The sequence below is a fragment of the Nycticebus coucang genome, chromosome 3 (assembly GCF_027406575.1).
Source record: "Nycticebus coucang isolate mNycCou1 chromosome 3, mNycCou1.pri, whole genome shotgun sequence".
Taxonomy (NCBI): Eukaryota; Metazoa; Chordata; class Mammalia; order Primates; family Lorisidae; genus Nycticebus; species Nycticebus coucang.
The window spans coordinates 100,457,800-100,476,544 of NC_069782.1; the positions used below are offsets into that span (position 1 = coordinate 100,457,800).

General features: G+C 33.4%; 1 protein-coding gene across 1 annotated transcript in view; it reads left to right on the top strand.

Moving 5' to 3' along the window:
• Positions 1–18,745, top strand: part of CTNNA3 (catenin alpha 3) — a 1,739,301-nt gene that overhangs the window by 467,944 nt on the left and 1,252,612 nt on the right. The window contains exon 7 of the mRNA XM_053584032.1: positions 6,244–6,447. Within this exon, the coding sequence (XP_053440007.1) occupies positions 6,244–6,447 (204 nt within the window). The remainder of the gene's footprint in view (positions 1–6,243; positions 6,448–18,745) is intronic.

An 18,745-nucleotide genomic window follows, 5' to 3' on the forward strand; every position in this document is an offset into this window, starting at 1 on the left:
AGACTTGTAAGAGGGACTCAAAATGTGAGGAAGAAATAATTGAAGAGAAGTTGGGGTTTGAGATCAAGAGCACAGGAGGAGAACATAGCCTTAAAAGAAAAGAGAGATATGGGGTGTGTAGGTGGAGAGAGAGAGAGAGAGAGAGAGAGAAAGAGAAAGAGAGAGAATGAATTATCTCTTCCTTAAAGACTGGTGGGAAATAGAAATGGCTGAAAAAACATATTGAGATAGAGGTGAATGAAGAGTTTTTCCAGGTGATCTCATCTTATTTTCTGCAGAGTAGAAGAAAGTGTACAGATGTGAGGATTCTATAAAATTGGATTAGTTCCCTAAATCTTCTCATTGAAGAGTATAATTAGACAAGTTACTTAATCTTGATTATTAGGTTTTTCTTGCAATACTTATTGGTAAACACATGTGAATTCTAGTCAACTTTTCTATCATCACAATACTGGAGATTATTTCTATCACATCTTTTGATTGCATTTGAGCAATTAAAGAGAAATTCTACTGCACACAGTGTTTTTCTCACAACACACTTGAGTTTGGAGTTAAACTACCATGGCACACTTACATTATGTTGATCAAAAAGAAAGAGTTAAAAAAAAAAAGAACATACTTACTGTGCCTTTAACTTCTTTCAAAAATAGTTTAATTAATGATCTTTAAAAATTTTTGTGGCACACCCAAGATTCTGCCAGGCCACACCAGTGTTCCACAGCACACCAGTCTAAAGTCACTGCCTTAGAGTCTCTTTTTAATAATGATGCCACTTAGGGATATTTGTAAAAAAGATTTTAAATGATTTAATTTTTGTTATAAAACATTGAAGTGGAAAGTTTTTGTACTAGATGAGTGAAGCAAAGGAAGACATGGTAAAAATGGCAAGTGAAATAAGGATGTAGATTTAGATAAATGAATACTTAAATAATAGGCAAGCCTATTGTTAAAATTATGGTCTGCACATAAAATTACGTTTTTTTACTATTATCAGTACAAAAAGATTATGTACTGGATAAAGAAAAAATATTAAATTTGTTCTTTATAAAATTAACTGTCTTATGCCTGATGTTCCATTACTGGAATGGTAGTGATGTGGGATTTATTTGTTTTTTGTTTTTTTTTTTTTTCACTGTTTGTGGGATTTATTTGTATCTTACTGCTCAAGATCATTGCTGAAGTCTGACTTTTTAAAACATGTCTGCCTCCTGAGAGTATGTGTTATCATACAGTGCACAAAGTTAGTCACTTCTGTAGATACTGACATGCTGGGAGATTGTCAAAAAGTGATGTGAATTTTTAGAAAAATTTTAAAGAACCATCCAAAGACAGGTAAGTATAACTTTACTGCACTACATGTATACTAGTCATTTTTTTCCTATTACTTATCTACTAGTTATGCTATTGCATTTAAAAAGAAATGCTATTTTATTTAAAAACAAAATACCAAAGTTCTTATTGCTGTATTAGTTATGGGTTTGACATTTTACTCTTTCCATGTTTGGAGTACACTAGGCAAGATGACTACCACTAGGACTAATAACATGTCCCCCCCCCCCCCTTTTTTGTTGTAATCATTTTACACATCTCAAGATGCCTCAAACTCTAATTTATATGAAATAACTGACCTATTAGAGACAGATGACAGCATAGAGGCAGGTGCTATAGTGATACAACCACTTGAACAAGCTACAGCACTTGGGAACAATAAATAATCTGCCAAGTTCTTTGTTGTGTATACCTGTGTTATCTCATTCAAGATGGTTATGATACTGAATCTGACTCAGATAATCCCTCATCTGCACCTGAAGATGACTCCCTTGACGATGAAGTTCCTTCTGTCTCTACTGAGAAGCAACCTCCTCCATCAAAAAAAAAAAAAAAAAAAAGAAAGTGACAAAAATTGTTCACAAATAGAAAAAGGCTGACCTAACTGCACATCCTGTGACAGGTAGAGTTACAGAACCACCATATGATTTCTTCTCCAAAATGAGAACTCCCGTGGAAATTCTTGAAAATTTTCTTCTTGAACTTGTTGTCATGTATTCCAACTTATATGCTGCAAATAAGGGTGTAAATCTTGGCTTGACTAGCTCTGAATTCAAATGTTTTCTGGGAATTATTTTTCTGAGTGGTTATGTCTCATTTTCTAGAGGTCATATGCTCTGGGAACAAAGAACAGATGTACATAATGTACTTGTTAGTGCTACTATGAGATATAACTACTTTGGAAATATATTTTCTAATTTGCATGTTGTTGACCATGCAAATTTGGACCCAATGGACAAGTTTTACAATTTGCAACCTCTTATAGGCACATTCAATGAGAGATGTAGTCTTCCAAATGAAACATATTTCAGCTTTGATGAATGCATGGTTCCTTGTTTTGGTCATCATGGGTGCCAAAAACTTATTAGAAGAAAGCCCAGTTTGGTTACAAGTTTTAGTAATGTTGTAATATTGTAATATTACAACACATCTGGCTACATTAGCTGGTTTCAGTCATATCAGAGTAAAAACCAAATACTAAATATGAGGAATGCAATGTTGGTGTATCACTTGTCCTTCAGTTTAGTGAGGCATTTACAAAGGCACACCTTGGGCAATACCATTTTTTATTCAATAACTTTTTTTTTAACCAGTATTGTACTTCTTGATAAGCTCAGTTCAATGGGACATCAGGCAACAGGTACAATGAGAAAGGATCACACTGAAAAAGCTCCATTGGAATCAGATACAGCTCTAAAGAGAAAAAAAAGGCATAGTTGATTATCAAATTGATGACAAAGGCAATCTTGTCTGCGCATTGAATGATAACAGTGTCATCACTGTTGCCTCATCTGGTGCTTGTATTGATCCCCTGTATTTTGTCAATTGTCATTCCCAGAGACTGAAAAAGAAGATTTAAGTTCAGCAGCCAAACATGATCAAAGCATACAACCATTTTATGGGAGACGTAGACAGAATTGATGACAACATTGATGAGTTTTGGGCATTCATCGATAGAAAGGAATGTTGTTCAAGTTCTTTTTTGTTCTGTTTTGAATTGGTCTTATAAAATGCCTGGTGACTACATAAAATACGTGATTAGAAGTCAGTTTTTTTTAAGTTCCTTCAACATGTGGTATGCCATTATCTGGAGACCCACCGTCATCCCCCAGAACCTGGCCAAACAGGAAGACCTTCTTAGAAGCATAAAACTTTGATTCATGTTATGATGGCATGAATCATATGACAGTGAAACAGGGAAATAAAATGCATTATGGTAAATGTCATAAAAACATGAATTTTTGATGTAAAAAATGTGATCTTGCTTTACATGTCAAGTGTTTTGTTGAATAGCACACTGAATAGAAAGTGTCACCACCTCCTGAGATAAGAAACATGATTTTACATAGTATGTATAATGTAGCAGTGGTTTTTCCTAGTGTTCCTTTTTGGGAAATATATAAAAATTTTTTCTCTTCAAATTCTCGTTCCTTGACCTTTTCTAGGTAACATATCCGAATTTCATGAAAAAATTGAAATATTACAACTTCCAGTATAAATGGGTTAATTTTCCTCTATGTGTGTGTTTGTTTCTTTTTTTGGTTGATGTTAAAGAGAAAAATGAACAGACTCAATAGAATACTAAAAAATAGGAAGGATATAGAGTTAGGAAGATTCCCTAAATGCTTTTAAGATACTTAACAAATTTTACATCAGATCACATTGTAGAGTATATTTCACATTATATAAGGAGTCTTCAAAAAGTTCATGGAGAATGTGTATTAGGAAAAAACTATGTGTAGATTTCAGGGTATTTTTTTTTTTTTTGGCACCAAAATAAACTTGTACTAACTTGTTATAACATACCTGCACAGGATCTAGTTTGAAGCACTAAGAATGATAGGACATTGGTTTGAAAGGTGCCCATATCACAGCCAACGTGTATTCTACTAAAATTCAAACAAAAACAAACATCAAATTTATGGTGAAGTTAGGTGAAAGAATGCTGAAATCATTGATAGTTTATGAAACATATACAAGGACAGTATTCCAAAGATAATCAGCAGTTTACAAATGAATAACTTGTTTTAAGAAGGAACAAGATGATGTTGAAGATAAAGCCTATAGTGGCAGACCATCCACAGCAATTTGTAAGGAAAAAATTTATTTTTTTATGCCTTAATTGAATAGGACTGATAATTAGCATCAGTAACAATAGCCAACGCCATAGACCTCTCAACTGGTTCAGTTTTTGCAGTTCTGACTGAAATATTAAAATTGAGCAAAATTTCCACTTGATGGGTGCCAAAATGTGCTCAAGTTAGTTTCAGATGAGAGCAGGGTTTTTGATGGAAATGTTAAACAAGTGAGATCAAAATTTCAAAGCATTTTTTTCGAAAAATCATGACAGGAAATGGAACATGGCTTTCCTACTATGATCCTAATGACAAAACACAATCAAAGCAATGTGGAAATGGTCCAGTCAAAACCAAAGAAGACATATCAAGAGAAAAGGTCATGGCAACAGTTTCGTGGAATGCTCAGTCATTTTTCTTGTTGACTTTCGGGGTGGCCAAAGAACAATAACATGTGAGTGCTTTAGAAAGTTAGGCAAAGCTTTAGCAGAATAACTTTCAGGAAAGCTTTGCTGGAGAGTCCTTCTTCACTATGACAATGCTCTTGTTCATTTCTCTCATCAGAAAAGGGCAATTTTGTAGGAGTTTCAAGAGGATATCATTGACCATCCATCCACCTCATAGTCCTGGTTTGGCTCCTTCTGACTTCTTTTTTGTTCCCTAATCTTAAAATCTTTAAAGGGTGCCCATTTTGCTTCAGTTAATAATGTAAAAAAGATTACGTGAATGTAGTTAAATTCCTAGGATCCTCAGTTCTTTACTAAATGGCTGTTATCATCCTTTATGAAAGAGTCTTGAACTTGCTTGATGGAGCTTATGTTGGGCTATATAATTTATATTTTTTATTTTTATACTTTAATTCCATTTTTCACAAAAGTTTAAAAATTTCCTAATGTTTTATGATATGTGAATATTACACAGTACTATTTTCCAATTGTTTTATAATTATTTCTCTTTAATGATCAATGTAAGATTTTATATACTTATATTTTATTTACATATATACACACCTCTCTCTACATATATAAAATCCTACATGTAAGATTATACACTATGGAGAAATAATAATGACTCTGTGTGTGTGTACGTGTGTGTGTAACTCAGAATCTCACACTCTGAGGATCATAGATGATTACATTTTGTGTTAAGTGTTCATCAGAGAGCCTTTATTCTATACTAACTCTTTCTGTAATTATCACATTATGCCTAACCTTGGAAAAACTTCCTCTCTTGGTGTATTTTATCATAATAAAAGGCCCTTAAAGCAGAATACCCTCTATCTTCTCTTCAAAAGCTGTACATTATCTTGAATTCTATTACCTAAAGACTTAAATCTAATGAAAACCTTAAAAATACCAAGTCAGGTTCCAACAGTTAGAAATGACTGGAAGTTATAATAGATCCCCAGGAAGATAGAATTTAACTTTTAAAATTAATAATTAAAATTCAAATTGTTTTTGGATAAAATGTTAGTGATAAAATTAGAGTTTGTGATTTGCAAAGAAACATAATGAAAATAATAGTGAATCAACTATTACAATACCTGGATACTTATCTGGACTTCACTGTTTATTTGCTCTATGACCTTGGGCAAGACAGATTCTCGGCCTCACTCATCATTGACTGAATGGTGTGGTTATTGACACCTTTGCTGCCCACTTCCTCATAGTGTTGTCCGGATGAAATGGTATATGTATAAAAACAATACATAAATATTGCAGTCTGTAGAAGTTAGTATTGTAAGTGACAGTTTATATGTGCCAGTCATTGTAGTAAGCATTTATATTATTATTACAATGGTTGTACGACATAGGCAACGGCAATATTCTAGTTTTACATACTAGGTGAGGCTCAGAGAGTGTAAGACAACTCAGTGAGTGGGAAAGGCAAGATCTCAATCTAGGTCTGTCTGACACTACAACTAATGCTCATAATTGAATGATTTTTATCACTCATCTGAATAATAAGCACTACATAGCATTATGTGCGAATTGGTTGAGACAATTAAAACATGGTTTTTATTATGCATCTGAATTCTAAATGTGAAAACAAAATATTTGTTTGTTATAATAATGGAATGTCATGGAGTTCTAACCATGCAAATGTATTTTTCTCTTAGAATTTAATTGTCCTGAATCCACTCACAGTGACTGAGGAGGAAATAAGACCGTCCCTAGAGAAACGCCTTGAAGCCATTATCAGTGGGGCTGCTCTGTTGGCAGACTCTTCATGCACAAGGGACTTCCACAGGGAGCGGATTATTGCAGAATGCAATGCCATTCGCCAGGCTCTTCAGGACCTGCTTTCAGAGTACATGAACAATGTAGGTAACTGGTATGTGAGATGCTTTCTCTTTATAGAATATAAATTACAACGAGTCTATGATTTTTACGTTGGTTGGCTTTCTGAGCGGGTTCTGCTTCATTTTTCACAGAGTACAGAAACCCTGGGAGTTTCCAGGGATTAAATCAGAAGCAGAGGGGTATTTGCACATGGTTGTTTAGTCTGTGGAAATATATATTAAAGAAGGGTGTCAAGACTGGAGAAAGGAAACTAGAGTTGTACATCAGTTTAAGAGATCTAAAGAAGACAAAGAGAGAGGCAGGTTGATCAGGGTTAAGTTGTGAATAATGAAAAAGCATTAGAAGTTATTTCAGGTGGTGTTGAATAAAAGCAATACCACAGGGAGCATGAGTCGTATTTGAAGGTTAAGGAGCCCATACAGTTTTGATAGCTCTTAACCTTTTTGAAATGTGACATAGTGTCATAGTTTTTTTTTTTTTTTGCAGATTTAGTTATTGCTCAGAAATATTAGAAATGCTGTCTAAATTTAGAGTAAAAAATACTTGTTTAAAGGTCCTTTTGTTTCATTTTATCTATGCAGATGTCCATATCTATATCTCTCTATATCTAATCTCCGTGTATGGAACATCTATAACTATTGTTCCCCTTGAATCTTAATGCCATTTATAAAATGAAGAAGAAAATCTTGAAGCTATTATCAACTATACATTGATTATGAAGACGTTTTTCTTTTTTGAGATAGAGTCTCAAGCTGCCACCCTGGGTAGATGCCGTGGCATCAGAGCCCACAGCAACCTCAAACTCTTGGGGTCAAGTGATCCTTCTTGTCTCAGCCTCCCAAGTAGCTGGGACTACAGGCGCCTGCCACAACGCCCGACTATTTTTTTTGTTGTAGCTGTCATTGTTGTTTAGCAGTTTGGGGCTGGGTTTGAACCTGCCAGCCTCAGTGTATATGGCCAGCATCCTACCCACTGAGCTACAGGTGTGTCCCTCATTATGATTTCTTAAATAATAGAGGTAAAATAAAAAAGTTACAATAGGAATATTTTGTTCATCTATGTTATTATAAGTGGAATAATTCCAGATTTTCAAAGGCATGTTTTGAGAATTATTAGTTACAGACTGTATTGCTTTTTGGGTTGTAAAATTGTAGATTTGAGATTGTTCAGTATAAGTACTTTATACTTTATTCAGTATAAGTATAATTGAAATGTACTAAAATTAGTTGGTGAGTTTTGAGGATCCTTCAACACATTTCATATATCTTAATATCCTTAATATTTGATGACTCTGGCTCCTGACCAAAAATATCTTGCCTGTCAAGAAATCAAATTTGTCAAGGTTATTTCATTAATCATAACATATTAGCAATGTCGTGTCCTATTAGAATGTCTGAAGTAAACATATCCCCTTTTTCAGCATATAATACATTCTTAAAGATTTTTTCAAGGTAATTCATCAGTCACAAGAATCTCAGAAAATAATGTTCTATTTAAAGGCTTTCTCCTCTGATCTGTATTCTGTTAAAACTATTATTATTATGTTTATAGATAAAATATAGTAAAGTTATATATCTATTTTATCTAGACATTATAAATTCACCTTATCTAAAGTATAAAGTTATCCTAGTCTTTGTAGATACACACAGATATATATCTGTATATCTATATCTGTATCATCTCTCTCTCTATATGTGTGTGCGTGCACACTCACCCACGCACGTAAGTATCGATGGCTAATAATTTGTGGGGCATAGTGCAAAATGAAATGTTAGACATCTTTTCAAAAAGCAGGGAATAAAAGCTTTTCCTTTCTTACATATAGTCTCTCCTACCTGTGAGAGGGTATTTTTATTTGATATTTAATGTTAAGCTTCCTATAGCACAGAGGAATTTGTTGAGTGAGTAGGGATCCCTGAATATATCTGTGGCCCTACTTGGTAACCTTAACACACCCTGGGGTGTGCTGAGGTCCACACCAGGAGTGGAGATGACACTAATTGGTGGACAGGAGAAGAAGCGGCTCAGAAAGTCACTTAGAGACAGGACTGCATATGAACCTAGATGTGTGCTTCATTGCCCCGTTGGACTATACAAATTAAAGGTGATATTATTTAAAATTTCAAGAGTGCAATAGCAGAGAATTGAAACCCATGCATGGAATCCCTTTCTGAGCATGGGACCTAAGTGCAGTCCTTGAAGCTGGCCTACACATTGCATAAAAATAGTGATGATTTCATGGCTTTCTCCAATTTTAGTTTAAAACTATCCTTACCAGGGGTGAAGTGATGGGAGCATTTGCCCTGGGTGCAATCATTAAAAATGTGCAGTTTCTTTAGAAATGTATAAATAATAATAAAAATAACTAAAATTTTAACCTGATTTTTACTGTTATCATGCATTTACATTCTAAACATCAGTGATAAACTAATGCTTTTAACACAATTTGTTTTTTTTAAGTTCTAACAAGTGTGGTTATTGTGGAGTTTTAATAATACATATGATTCAAATTAGTATGTTTTTAAGATTATCCTTTAATAAACATTGTATTCTTTATGAATACAGTAGATTCAAAATAAAAAGTAACAATGATTATGAAGACAGAACAGAAATTGAGTTACTTCAGTTCTATTATTTATGTGTTCATTGATAGTTTTTATTTGAGTTTAAATATTATAACAGTGAAACATTGTGAACTACAGGGGTAATATTTTGTTAGGCAAATGCAAATTTATTTTATACTTGATATATAGTATTAAATTTGAGTAATAACTTTGAAATTTATCTTTCTTTTATAAATCATTCATTGCTTTAAGGAACATATTGAGAAAATGATGATTATTATTGATTAGCACTGAAAAGTAATTTTGTCATAGTGAGAGGGTGTTTAAAAAGTATCTAGTCCAGGTATCAAATATGCTAAGTAATCCATTGAAAAATATATATTATTTTTCTGTTTCCTGCTGCTCTTTTTTTAAACAATAGTTTAACCTTATGACATAACACAATAATTAAGTAAGTGAGGTAAAGTCTATATTAACCAGTTTGGTGTAAGCATTCCAAATTGTACATACAATCAGCACATTGTACCACATAAATGCATTAATTTATACAGTTATGAGTTAATTAAAAAAATAACCTGATGACAGTTTCAAGGCCTATTGTCAAGTGCATAAAACCTATGTTACTAAAACTTCTATTAGTTATATTGGTTTGAAAACCAGGTAAGTTCTGTGTTAGAAGGGTGAAATGGAGACTTTCTTTTATAATTGAGAAATAAGGTAAGTGGTTTTATTTTTTAGCTTATCTAAATAATTATCTTAATTTTTATTTGTCTTTCAGAGTAGCCTTTTGCGCGAATTCAAAAGATTCACAATTATTTAATTGATTAAATTGTAGTACAAGTCATGCTTGATGGAGGCTGTTTTCTTCTTCTTTGCTCCACCTGCTACTTTCCCTCTTCTGGCAAAGAAGCGCAAATATCCCCCAAAAGTCCTCTCCCTCCTGGCACGTTCTCCTTCGTAGCTTTTCTCCCCATTGCCATTCCAGTGTGTGTTTGTCTGCCTTCCCCACTAAGCAAGAACTCTGGGAGAGTGGGGGATGTGTCCCTGCCCTTTAGCATAAAGCCTCTCAGATAGCAGGTGCTTAGTCATTATTATTTGGATACGGGTAAATTCAACGTAATGAATATTTCTTCTTGGTTTTTAAAATTCAAATGACCATGCACTTGGAGCAATTAATTCATATTTGTTTATTATATTTATATAAATTAGAGAAAAAGAGAGATGATGGTTATTGGTGAGAATGGGAATAGAGGAAAAGAAGAACATAGAGGTGAAGAAGTTTGTTCTTTGGGTGATCTTAGTATATTTATTTAACTTGTTCTCCTAGGGTATAAAGTTAAAACTTCTTGGGGAAGGCATTCTTTTTTTTCCCGAAGAATAAAAAAACTTATTGTGTAAGGATGTGATAATGTTGGTGATCTGCCTTGGTGTTGGTGTAAGGTCAGAGCAGGAGCAGCTACAGTTATGCCGTGGTGGTCTGCATAATCAGAAACCCATTTGTTTTTTTGTTTTTTTGGCCAGGGCTGGGTTCGAACCCACCACCTCTGGCATATGGGACTGGCACCCTACTCCTTGAGCCACAGGTGCCACCCCAGAAACCCATTTGTATACGTGCACATGTTATACTGTTCTATTGATAAGTATATTCTATTAATAATAAAAACATGAGCATATAGTATTGTGAAAAAATACTTTAAAAACAATGTAATCATAGTACCTTTTCATACAAAAGGGAAGAATTTTAGACCTAATGTTAGTAACTGATCAAATCTAACTGAGCCAATGAATATTGGAATTAAGTGGCAGGAGCCAATTTGGGAATAGTAGAGTGTATTATCCGAACTCATCCTCAGGTGGTTTACTTTTACTCTAGGTTTACATCACAAATGATATTTCTCTAAAGCTGTTTCATCAGTTTTTATGAAAGATGATGCACTTTTCTTGAACTAGCAGAACTAAACCTGGCTCAGAGTTTGCTCAAGGACTTGGGCATAGCTCTGAAGTTCTCACGTTGCCATTTTAGCAAACACTGCATCTCTTTCAGTGGGCCTAGTTTGTTTTTCAGATCAATCAGTAGCTTTTGCATTTGAGGTATGTTGACAGAGTAAAAGTTTGATAATAATTCACACACAATAAAGGTGACCACAACACCTTAAGATATGAGAAATACTCATCAAAATCTGGGGGTCTCCAAAGTAAATATGGTTTCAAGACTTGGCTGAAAATTTTGGAATTCTGTTGATGGCAGAGCAATTCAGCAGTGGGAGATGAAAGTAGTTTATGTTTATCTCAGGCTCAGTCTACATTACCAGTTTGAATCTAAATAACTTTTCTTCCTTAAGCAGATCATCAAGTCTTGATTATTTAAAATAAAAATGTCAAGGTATTATTTCACATGTTTTAATTACATAATTTGCTTTTGTACATATTAATTAAATCTCTATATTCAAATATTCAATGTCTTTTCACATTAGGAAGAAATTAGTAAGAAATGAGACCAGATGGTAAAAAAGACAAAATAGATAATCAATTAACTTTTGTACATATTAATTAAATCTCTATATTCAAATATTCAATGTCTTTTCATAATAGGAAGAAATTAGTAAGAAATTAGACCAGATGGTAAAAAAGACAAAATAGACAATCAGTTAACACTATTAATGATTATATATGTTTGCCCTAATATATATTTTCATTTAAATGCATATGTGTGTGTGTATATATATATATATCAATGTTTAAATTTCTATGTGTATGTATATATATATATATACACACACACTCATATATGCCTAATTAGATTTCAATTGCTGCTGTAACAAATTGCCACAAACTTAGTGTCTATAGTCATACAAATTTTTATTTTTCAGCTCAGTACATCAGAAGTCTGACATGGATATGGCTGGGTTAAAAATCAAAGTGGTAGAGGGGTGCATTATATTCTGGTGTATCTAGGGAAGAATCCATTTTCTTGCCTTTTCTAGCATCTGGAGGCTACCTTCGTTCCTTGGCTCATGGGTGGTCCTCTTCCTCCTTCCAAGCCAATGAGGTTACATTTCTCCAACCCTGCTTCCAGCCTAACATCCCTTTCTATGACCATATCTGCGAAATTTACTCTGCTTTTTAGGGCTCCTGTATGAGATAGGGCCCACTCAGATTATCCTAGTACCATCTCAAGGCCCTTAAACTTAATTATATTTACCAAGTCTCCCTTTTGTTACATAAGGTAACATATATGGGTTCCAGGAATCTGGATGAGGACATCTCTTAGGAGCTTATCACATAAACTAATACTGGTATTTCCAGTCTGTTCTGTGGAGTCATTTTCAATCCTTGGATTCCAAATCCATTATAGTCAGCATCCCTCACACACTTTAAGCTTATGGAGGCAAATCACATGTTTGTTTTATTTACTGCTTTATCCCAAGTCCCAAGCACAAAGCTTGGCATTTATAAAAAGCTGAATTGTATTTTTGAATAAAACAATGAATGAAATGATTGCATTTTGGATATGCCATGTAATGGAGAAACAGCTTCTCTGACATTAATTTAAATGAGTTTTAAGCATCTACTAAATTTATATGATGGACTGCCTGTTATAAAATGTCTATTTTGCAATGTATAAGTCAATGTAAACATTCAGAAACAATTTCTTCATTAGTCACTACATTTGAAATTTATTTAAAACACTCTGCAGAAGACAATCAGGATTAGGGAAAATCTAGCTTTTGTTTTTTTAGGAGTATATATGAGGTCTGACAATTAAGTTCACAAACTCATCCTATGAAAACTAGTACATACCTCATTGCTGACTATCACCAAAGTCATCTTCAAAGTATTCCCCTTGGGAAGCTATGTACTGATGCAGTGCTTAATCCACCCTTCAAAGCAATTGTAGAACTCATTTTCTGGAATGACCACCAGAGTAGTAAGAGGTCTGACAATTGTTTGTGAATTTGCCACTGTCTACTTACATTAGCAACACTGTATAAACAACTTTGTATGTTATAACCTTGATATATCAGCTTCTCACAGCTGTGTTTATGTTGATATGTGGTGGCATCTTGCTGAGTGGCATTCATTATTGTTGTTGTATATTTTTGTGTGAGGTATTATGATAGCTCTAATAGTAATTATAGAAAAAGAGCTCCAAAACTGCTTTGAAAGGTAGACTAGACTGGCATTGGTGCATAGTTTCCCAAGGGGAGTACTTTAAAGGTGATTGTAGTGATAGTCAGCAATGAGGTATGTAGCACTTTTTCTACAATGAGTTTGGAAACTTAATTATCAGACCTCATGCATCTAAGATATTTCTGTTGAATATGTATACCTCCATGATTGGTTAGATCAAGTCCATTTTCTCTTATGCACATCATAATTAAGGAATTTTTTAGTGGGCAAAGCATGACAAGAAGGCCCTTTGAAGAAAGAATGGTCTTAGGGAAATCAATTATTTTTATGTGGTACTCTTTCTATAATTGATGAAAACAGAGTTGCAGGTAAGCAGCCATTATGCTTGAGTTCTAAGATAGCAGACTGAATATTTTCCTGGAGGTCAGTTGAAATCATACTATTGTTGTCAAGTATTGGGTATTTTGCTAGGTAGGGTCTTCAGCTGCTGTGTAAATTATCAGTGAAGTAGTAAAGTATCATCAGATAATTTTTCCTACTCTACTTTACTGCTAAAGTAATGCCAGAATTGAGTCAGAGACAGTGCTCCTAGAGTAAACAAATCAGGTCTGAGCTTCATGCAGGGACTAAATTGCATTTCTGGACCTTTCATCTGCCCACTTGTTTCTTCTCTTGTTATCTTAGTGAAAGTGCATTATTGGCTCTCATTGTATTATTTGTTGAGTGAATAAATAGTCAAATACATGATCTTTTGTTATTCACATACCTATTTAATTTGTGTCTTGAGTCATTTTGATGAATTACCTGTGTGGGGAAATTCTGAAGATTTAATGGAGTCTGCAAAGAATTTTTCTTCCATATAGGACCACCATCCCTCTCTTAAAAATTGATTTTGGTAATAATTTCAAGGGTTAATTTATGTTTATTTACCATAATGATAAGGTAGAGCAGTTTGGAAGATATAAATGCAGTGACTTTGAACACTAGAGACAGAATTAAAATTTTCAAAATGTAATGAGAGCTTCCAAGCCTATTTTCTTCTCTCTCTCTTTCTCTCTCGATATTAGATTTGTCATTATCAGCTCAGGGATACTATAATGTATGCTTTATACTTTTATATTCATTATGCTACATGTTAGTTTTTGGATGATTATGTTGGAGATTATATTTTCATTTCACAGATGTATGGATTTTACAATCTTAGCTAACTGAAGAGAAATAAACAATCTCCTATATAGATCTCTACAAGAATGGATATGCCAAAATCAGAGATATCAATTGAGCTTAGATTAGAGGATGAGATCAAAATCTACAAAGATATAAAGGATTTGTACAAATGAAGGAAGCTGGATTCATACATGGAAGCTGAAATATTGGAAATTATATTTCAACAACAAGGGAATTAAGAGAAATAATAAGTAGTGGGGATATGGTTAAATGGGCAAAAATGGGTTTTCTTTTTCTTTTTTTTTTTCTGTGTCTTATTTAAGGACTAGATATTAAGCAGATATTTAAGTATGTGAATTTTTCTGAATATAAGACTGTTTTATTGTTTCATCTACTATTTTCCTGAGCTGTATTACTGTATTACTGAGGTCTATTCTTATTCTACTAAAGTTTTTTTCATTACCTGGATGACTGTTAAGTAGTGATTTTGAAGGTAATGAAAATATTTTACCTCAAAATATGTGTTGTTGACATATGGCTGTAGGAAAGTCAGCAAAAAGAAGTACCCCTGCAAAACTGTCTTTTATTGGGGAATAAAATAAAAAATTCTCTTTTACATCTGCAGAGAATCTGCATTGATTCAACTGAGCCTTCCTATGTCTATGTCAGAAAAGATTGATTGGGAGGTTTTTTTCCTTATTTTTAGTTGACACATAATAATTGTACATATTTATCAAGCACGAGTGATATTTCAAAACATATATACAATGTGTAATGATCAAATAAGTGTAATTAGTATATCCATTACCTCAAATATTTGCTGTATCTTTGTATTGGGAGCATTCAAAATCATCTCTTCCAACTTTTTTGATCACACATGATAAATTACTGTTATTTGTCCCATGGTGCTATTGAACATTAGAACTTATTCCTATCTAATTGTATTTTTGTATTCATCAACTAATCATTCTCTATCTTCCTTTCCCCTGTACCTTTTCTAATCTCTGATAACTGTATTTCTACTTCTATGACCCTAATTTGTTTTTAGCTCCCACATATGAGTGAGGACATGCAGTATTTGTCTGTCTGTGCTTGACTTAATTCATGTAACATAATGTCCTCTATGTTCATCTATGTTGCCTCAAATGACAGAATTTCATTCTCTTTTATTGTGGAATAGTATTTCCTTGTGTGTATCTGTTCTTCTCTTAATGGGTATTTAGGTGGATTCCATATCTTGATGACTGTGAATAGAGTTACAGTAAGCATGGTGGTGCATATATCTCTTAGATACACTGAATTGCTTTGGATAAATACCCAAGAGTGGAATTTCTGGATCATATGGTAGTTCTACTTTTAGTGTTTTGAGAAACCTCCATACTGTTTTACAGGTTGTCTGTTTGCTCTCTTGATTATTTTTCTTTCTTCTGCAGAATTTTTAGTTTGATATAGCTCCATTTATCTATTTTTGTTTTTGTTGCCTATGCTTTATAGTACTATACAAAAAATCTTTGCCTAGATAAATATATATGTACATATATGTCCATATTTTGCTGTGCAGTTGCTCAAGGTCCTTGTATATTCTAGATATTAGTCATTTGTTGAATGAATAGTTTGTAGATATTTTCTTACATTCTACAGGTTGTCTCTTTGCTCTCTTGATTATTTACCTATCTAGAGAAGAACATTTTAGTTTGATATAGCTCTATTTATTTATTTTTGATTTTTTGCCTGTGGTTTTATAGTACTATATAAAAACATCTTTGCCCAGATAAATGTTCTGAAGCATTTATGCCATGTTTTCTTCTGTTATTTTTATAGTTTGCAGTCTTACATTTAATCAATTTTGAGTTTATTTTTGTATAAGGTGAGAGCTAGGGGTCTAGTTTCATTCTTTTGCATATAGATATCTTTTTTAGAGAAGGTATCTTTTCCCCACTGTGTGTTATTGTTGCTTTTGTCAAAAACCTGTTGGATGTAAATATGTAGATATATTTCTGGGTTGTCTATTCTATTCCATTGATCTATATGTCACTTTTTATGCCAGTGCCAGGGTGTTTTGGTTTCTATTGCATTCTAATATAGTTTGAAGTCAGGTGGTATAATGCCTCCACCTTTGTTCTTTTTGTTGAGTATTGCTTTGGCTATTTGTTTTTGTTTTTGTGGTTCTGTGTTAATTTTTTTTTAATTTCTGTGAAGAATACTATTGATATTTTGATAGAGGTTGCAGTGAATCTGTAGATTGCTTTTGCTAGTATGATCATCTTAACAATATTAATTTTTTTAAATTCATGAACATGGAGTATCTTGCCATTTTTTCTATACTCTTCATTTTTTTTAATTGAGGTTTTATAGTTTTCATTGTAGAGATTTTTTACTTCCCTGGTAAAATTTATTCCTAGATATTTTATTATTTTTGTAGCAATTATGAATGGATTGCTTCCTTGATTTCTTTTCCAGCTAGTTTGCTTTTGAGTCTTGTTTTGTCCTTCAAGGCTAGGATAAAACAAAACAATGGACTTTCACAAAAACAGACCAATATAAAGCACTGAGATTGAATAAAAAAGCTTACAGCAACAACAACAAAATCCCTGGGTCAGATGGCTTCACACCACAATTCTATCAAACCTTCAAAGAAGAGTTTTTACCTGTACTGCAGAACTATTTCAAAACATTGAGAAGGAAGGAAACTTCCCCAAAATGTTCTATGAAGAAAACATGTCCCTGATTGCAAAAGCACAAAAAAACCAACCTAAAAAGAACTACAGGTCAATTTCACTAATGAATATTGATCCAAAAATACTCAATAAAATCTTATCTAATTGATTAAACCTACAGATTAAAAAAATTATACAGCACACTCAAGTAGGGTTCATCCGAGTGATGCAAGCCTGATTTAACATATGAAAATTATTAACGTAATTCACCATATAAGTAGAAACAAAAACAAAGACCCCCTCAAATCATATGACAAAATTTAGCATCCTTTTCTAACAAGAACACTCAAGAAAATAAGCATAGGTGGCGTATTTCTTAAGTTGACTGAAACCACGACAAACTCACAGCTAATATCATACTGAATGGGGTAAAACTGAAAGCTTTTCCACTTAGAACTGTATTCAGATGTCCACTATTGCCACTACTATTCAACATACTTTTGGAAATTCCAGCCAATGTAATCAGGCAAGAGAAGGATATTAAGGGTATCCACATGGGAGCAGAGGAGGTAAAACTCTTGCTCTTTGCTAACGATATGATCGTATACTTAGAAAACCCCAGAGACTTAATCACAAAACTTCTGGAAGTGATCAAGAACTACAGTGATGTCTCAGGGTATAAAATCAATGTCCACAAATCCGTAGCCTTTGTATATGCCAATAACAGCTAAGTTAAGAAGCTAATTAAGGACACAATTCCCTTCACAGTAGCTTCAAAGAAAATGAAATACTTAGGAATATACCTAACAAAAGAAGTGAAGGACCTCTCCAAAACAAATTATGAATCCCTAAGACAAGAAATAGTAGAAGACATTAATGAATGAAAGAACATATAATGCTCTTGACTTGGAATAATCAACATTTTAAAAATGTCTATACTTCCCAAAGCAATCTACAGATTCAATTCTATCCCCCATTAAAATACCAGCCTCATACTTTGAAGAAGTATAAATAATAGTATTTTGTTTCGTATGAAACCACAAAAAAACCTATATAACAAAGGCAATTTTTAGTAATGAAAACAAGGCCGGGGGGGGGCGTCATTCTACCAGACTTCAGGTTATAAGTCCACAGTGACCAAAACAGCATGTTATTGGCAAAAAACAGAGATATAGACATATGGAACAGAATAGAAAAACAAGAGACAGAATCAGTCCCTGCAGGCCATCTGAACTTCAACAAACCAAACAAAAGCACATAATGAGGAACAGAATCCCTATTCAACAAAAGATGTTGAGAGAACTGGATAACCACATGAAAAAGATGGAAACTGGACCCACACCTTTCACCACTTGCAATAATTGACTCAAGATGGATAAAAGATTTAAATCTAAGACATGAAACAATAAATATCTTAGAAGAAAGTATGGGAAAAATTCTTGATATCCTACTGGGGAAAGACTTTATAATAAAGATTTCAGTGGCAATCACAACAACAAAAATTAATGAGATTTAATTAAGATGAAAAGTTTATTCCCAGCTAAGGACACAAGTGAAGGAAAAGTCAGTCTTCAGAATGAGAAAAAAATATTTGCATGGTATGCATCTGACAAAGGGTTGATAACTAGAATCCACAGAGAACCCAATCAACAAAAAAAGAGCAAACAATCCCGTCTACCACTGGACAAGAGACATGAGCAGAACCTTCTCCGAGGAAGACAGAAGAATGGCTAACAAACATATGAAAAAATGCTCATTAGAGAAATGCAAATCAAAACCACCCTGAGATATCACCTAAC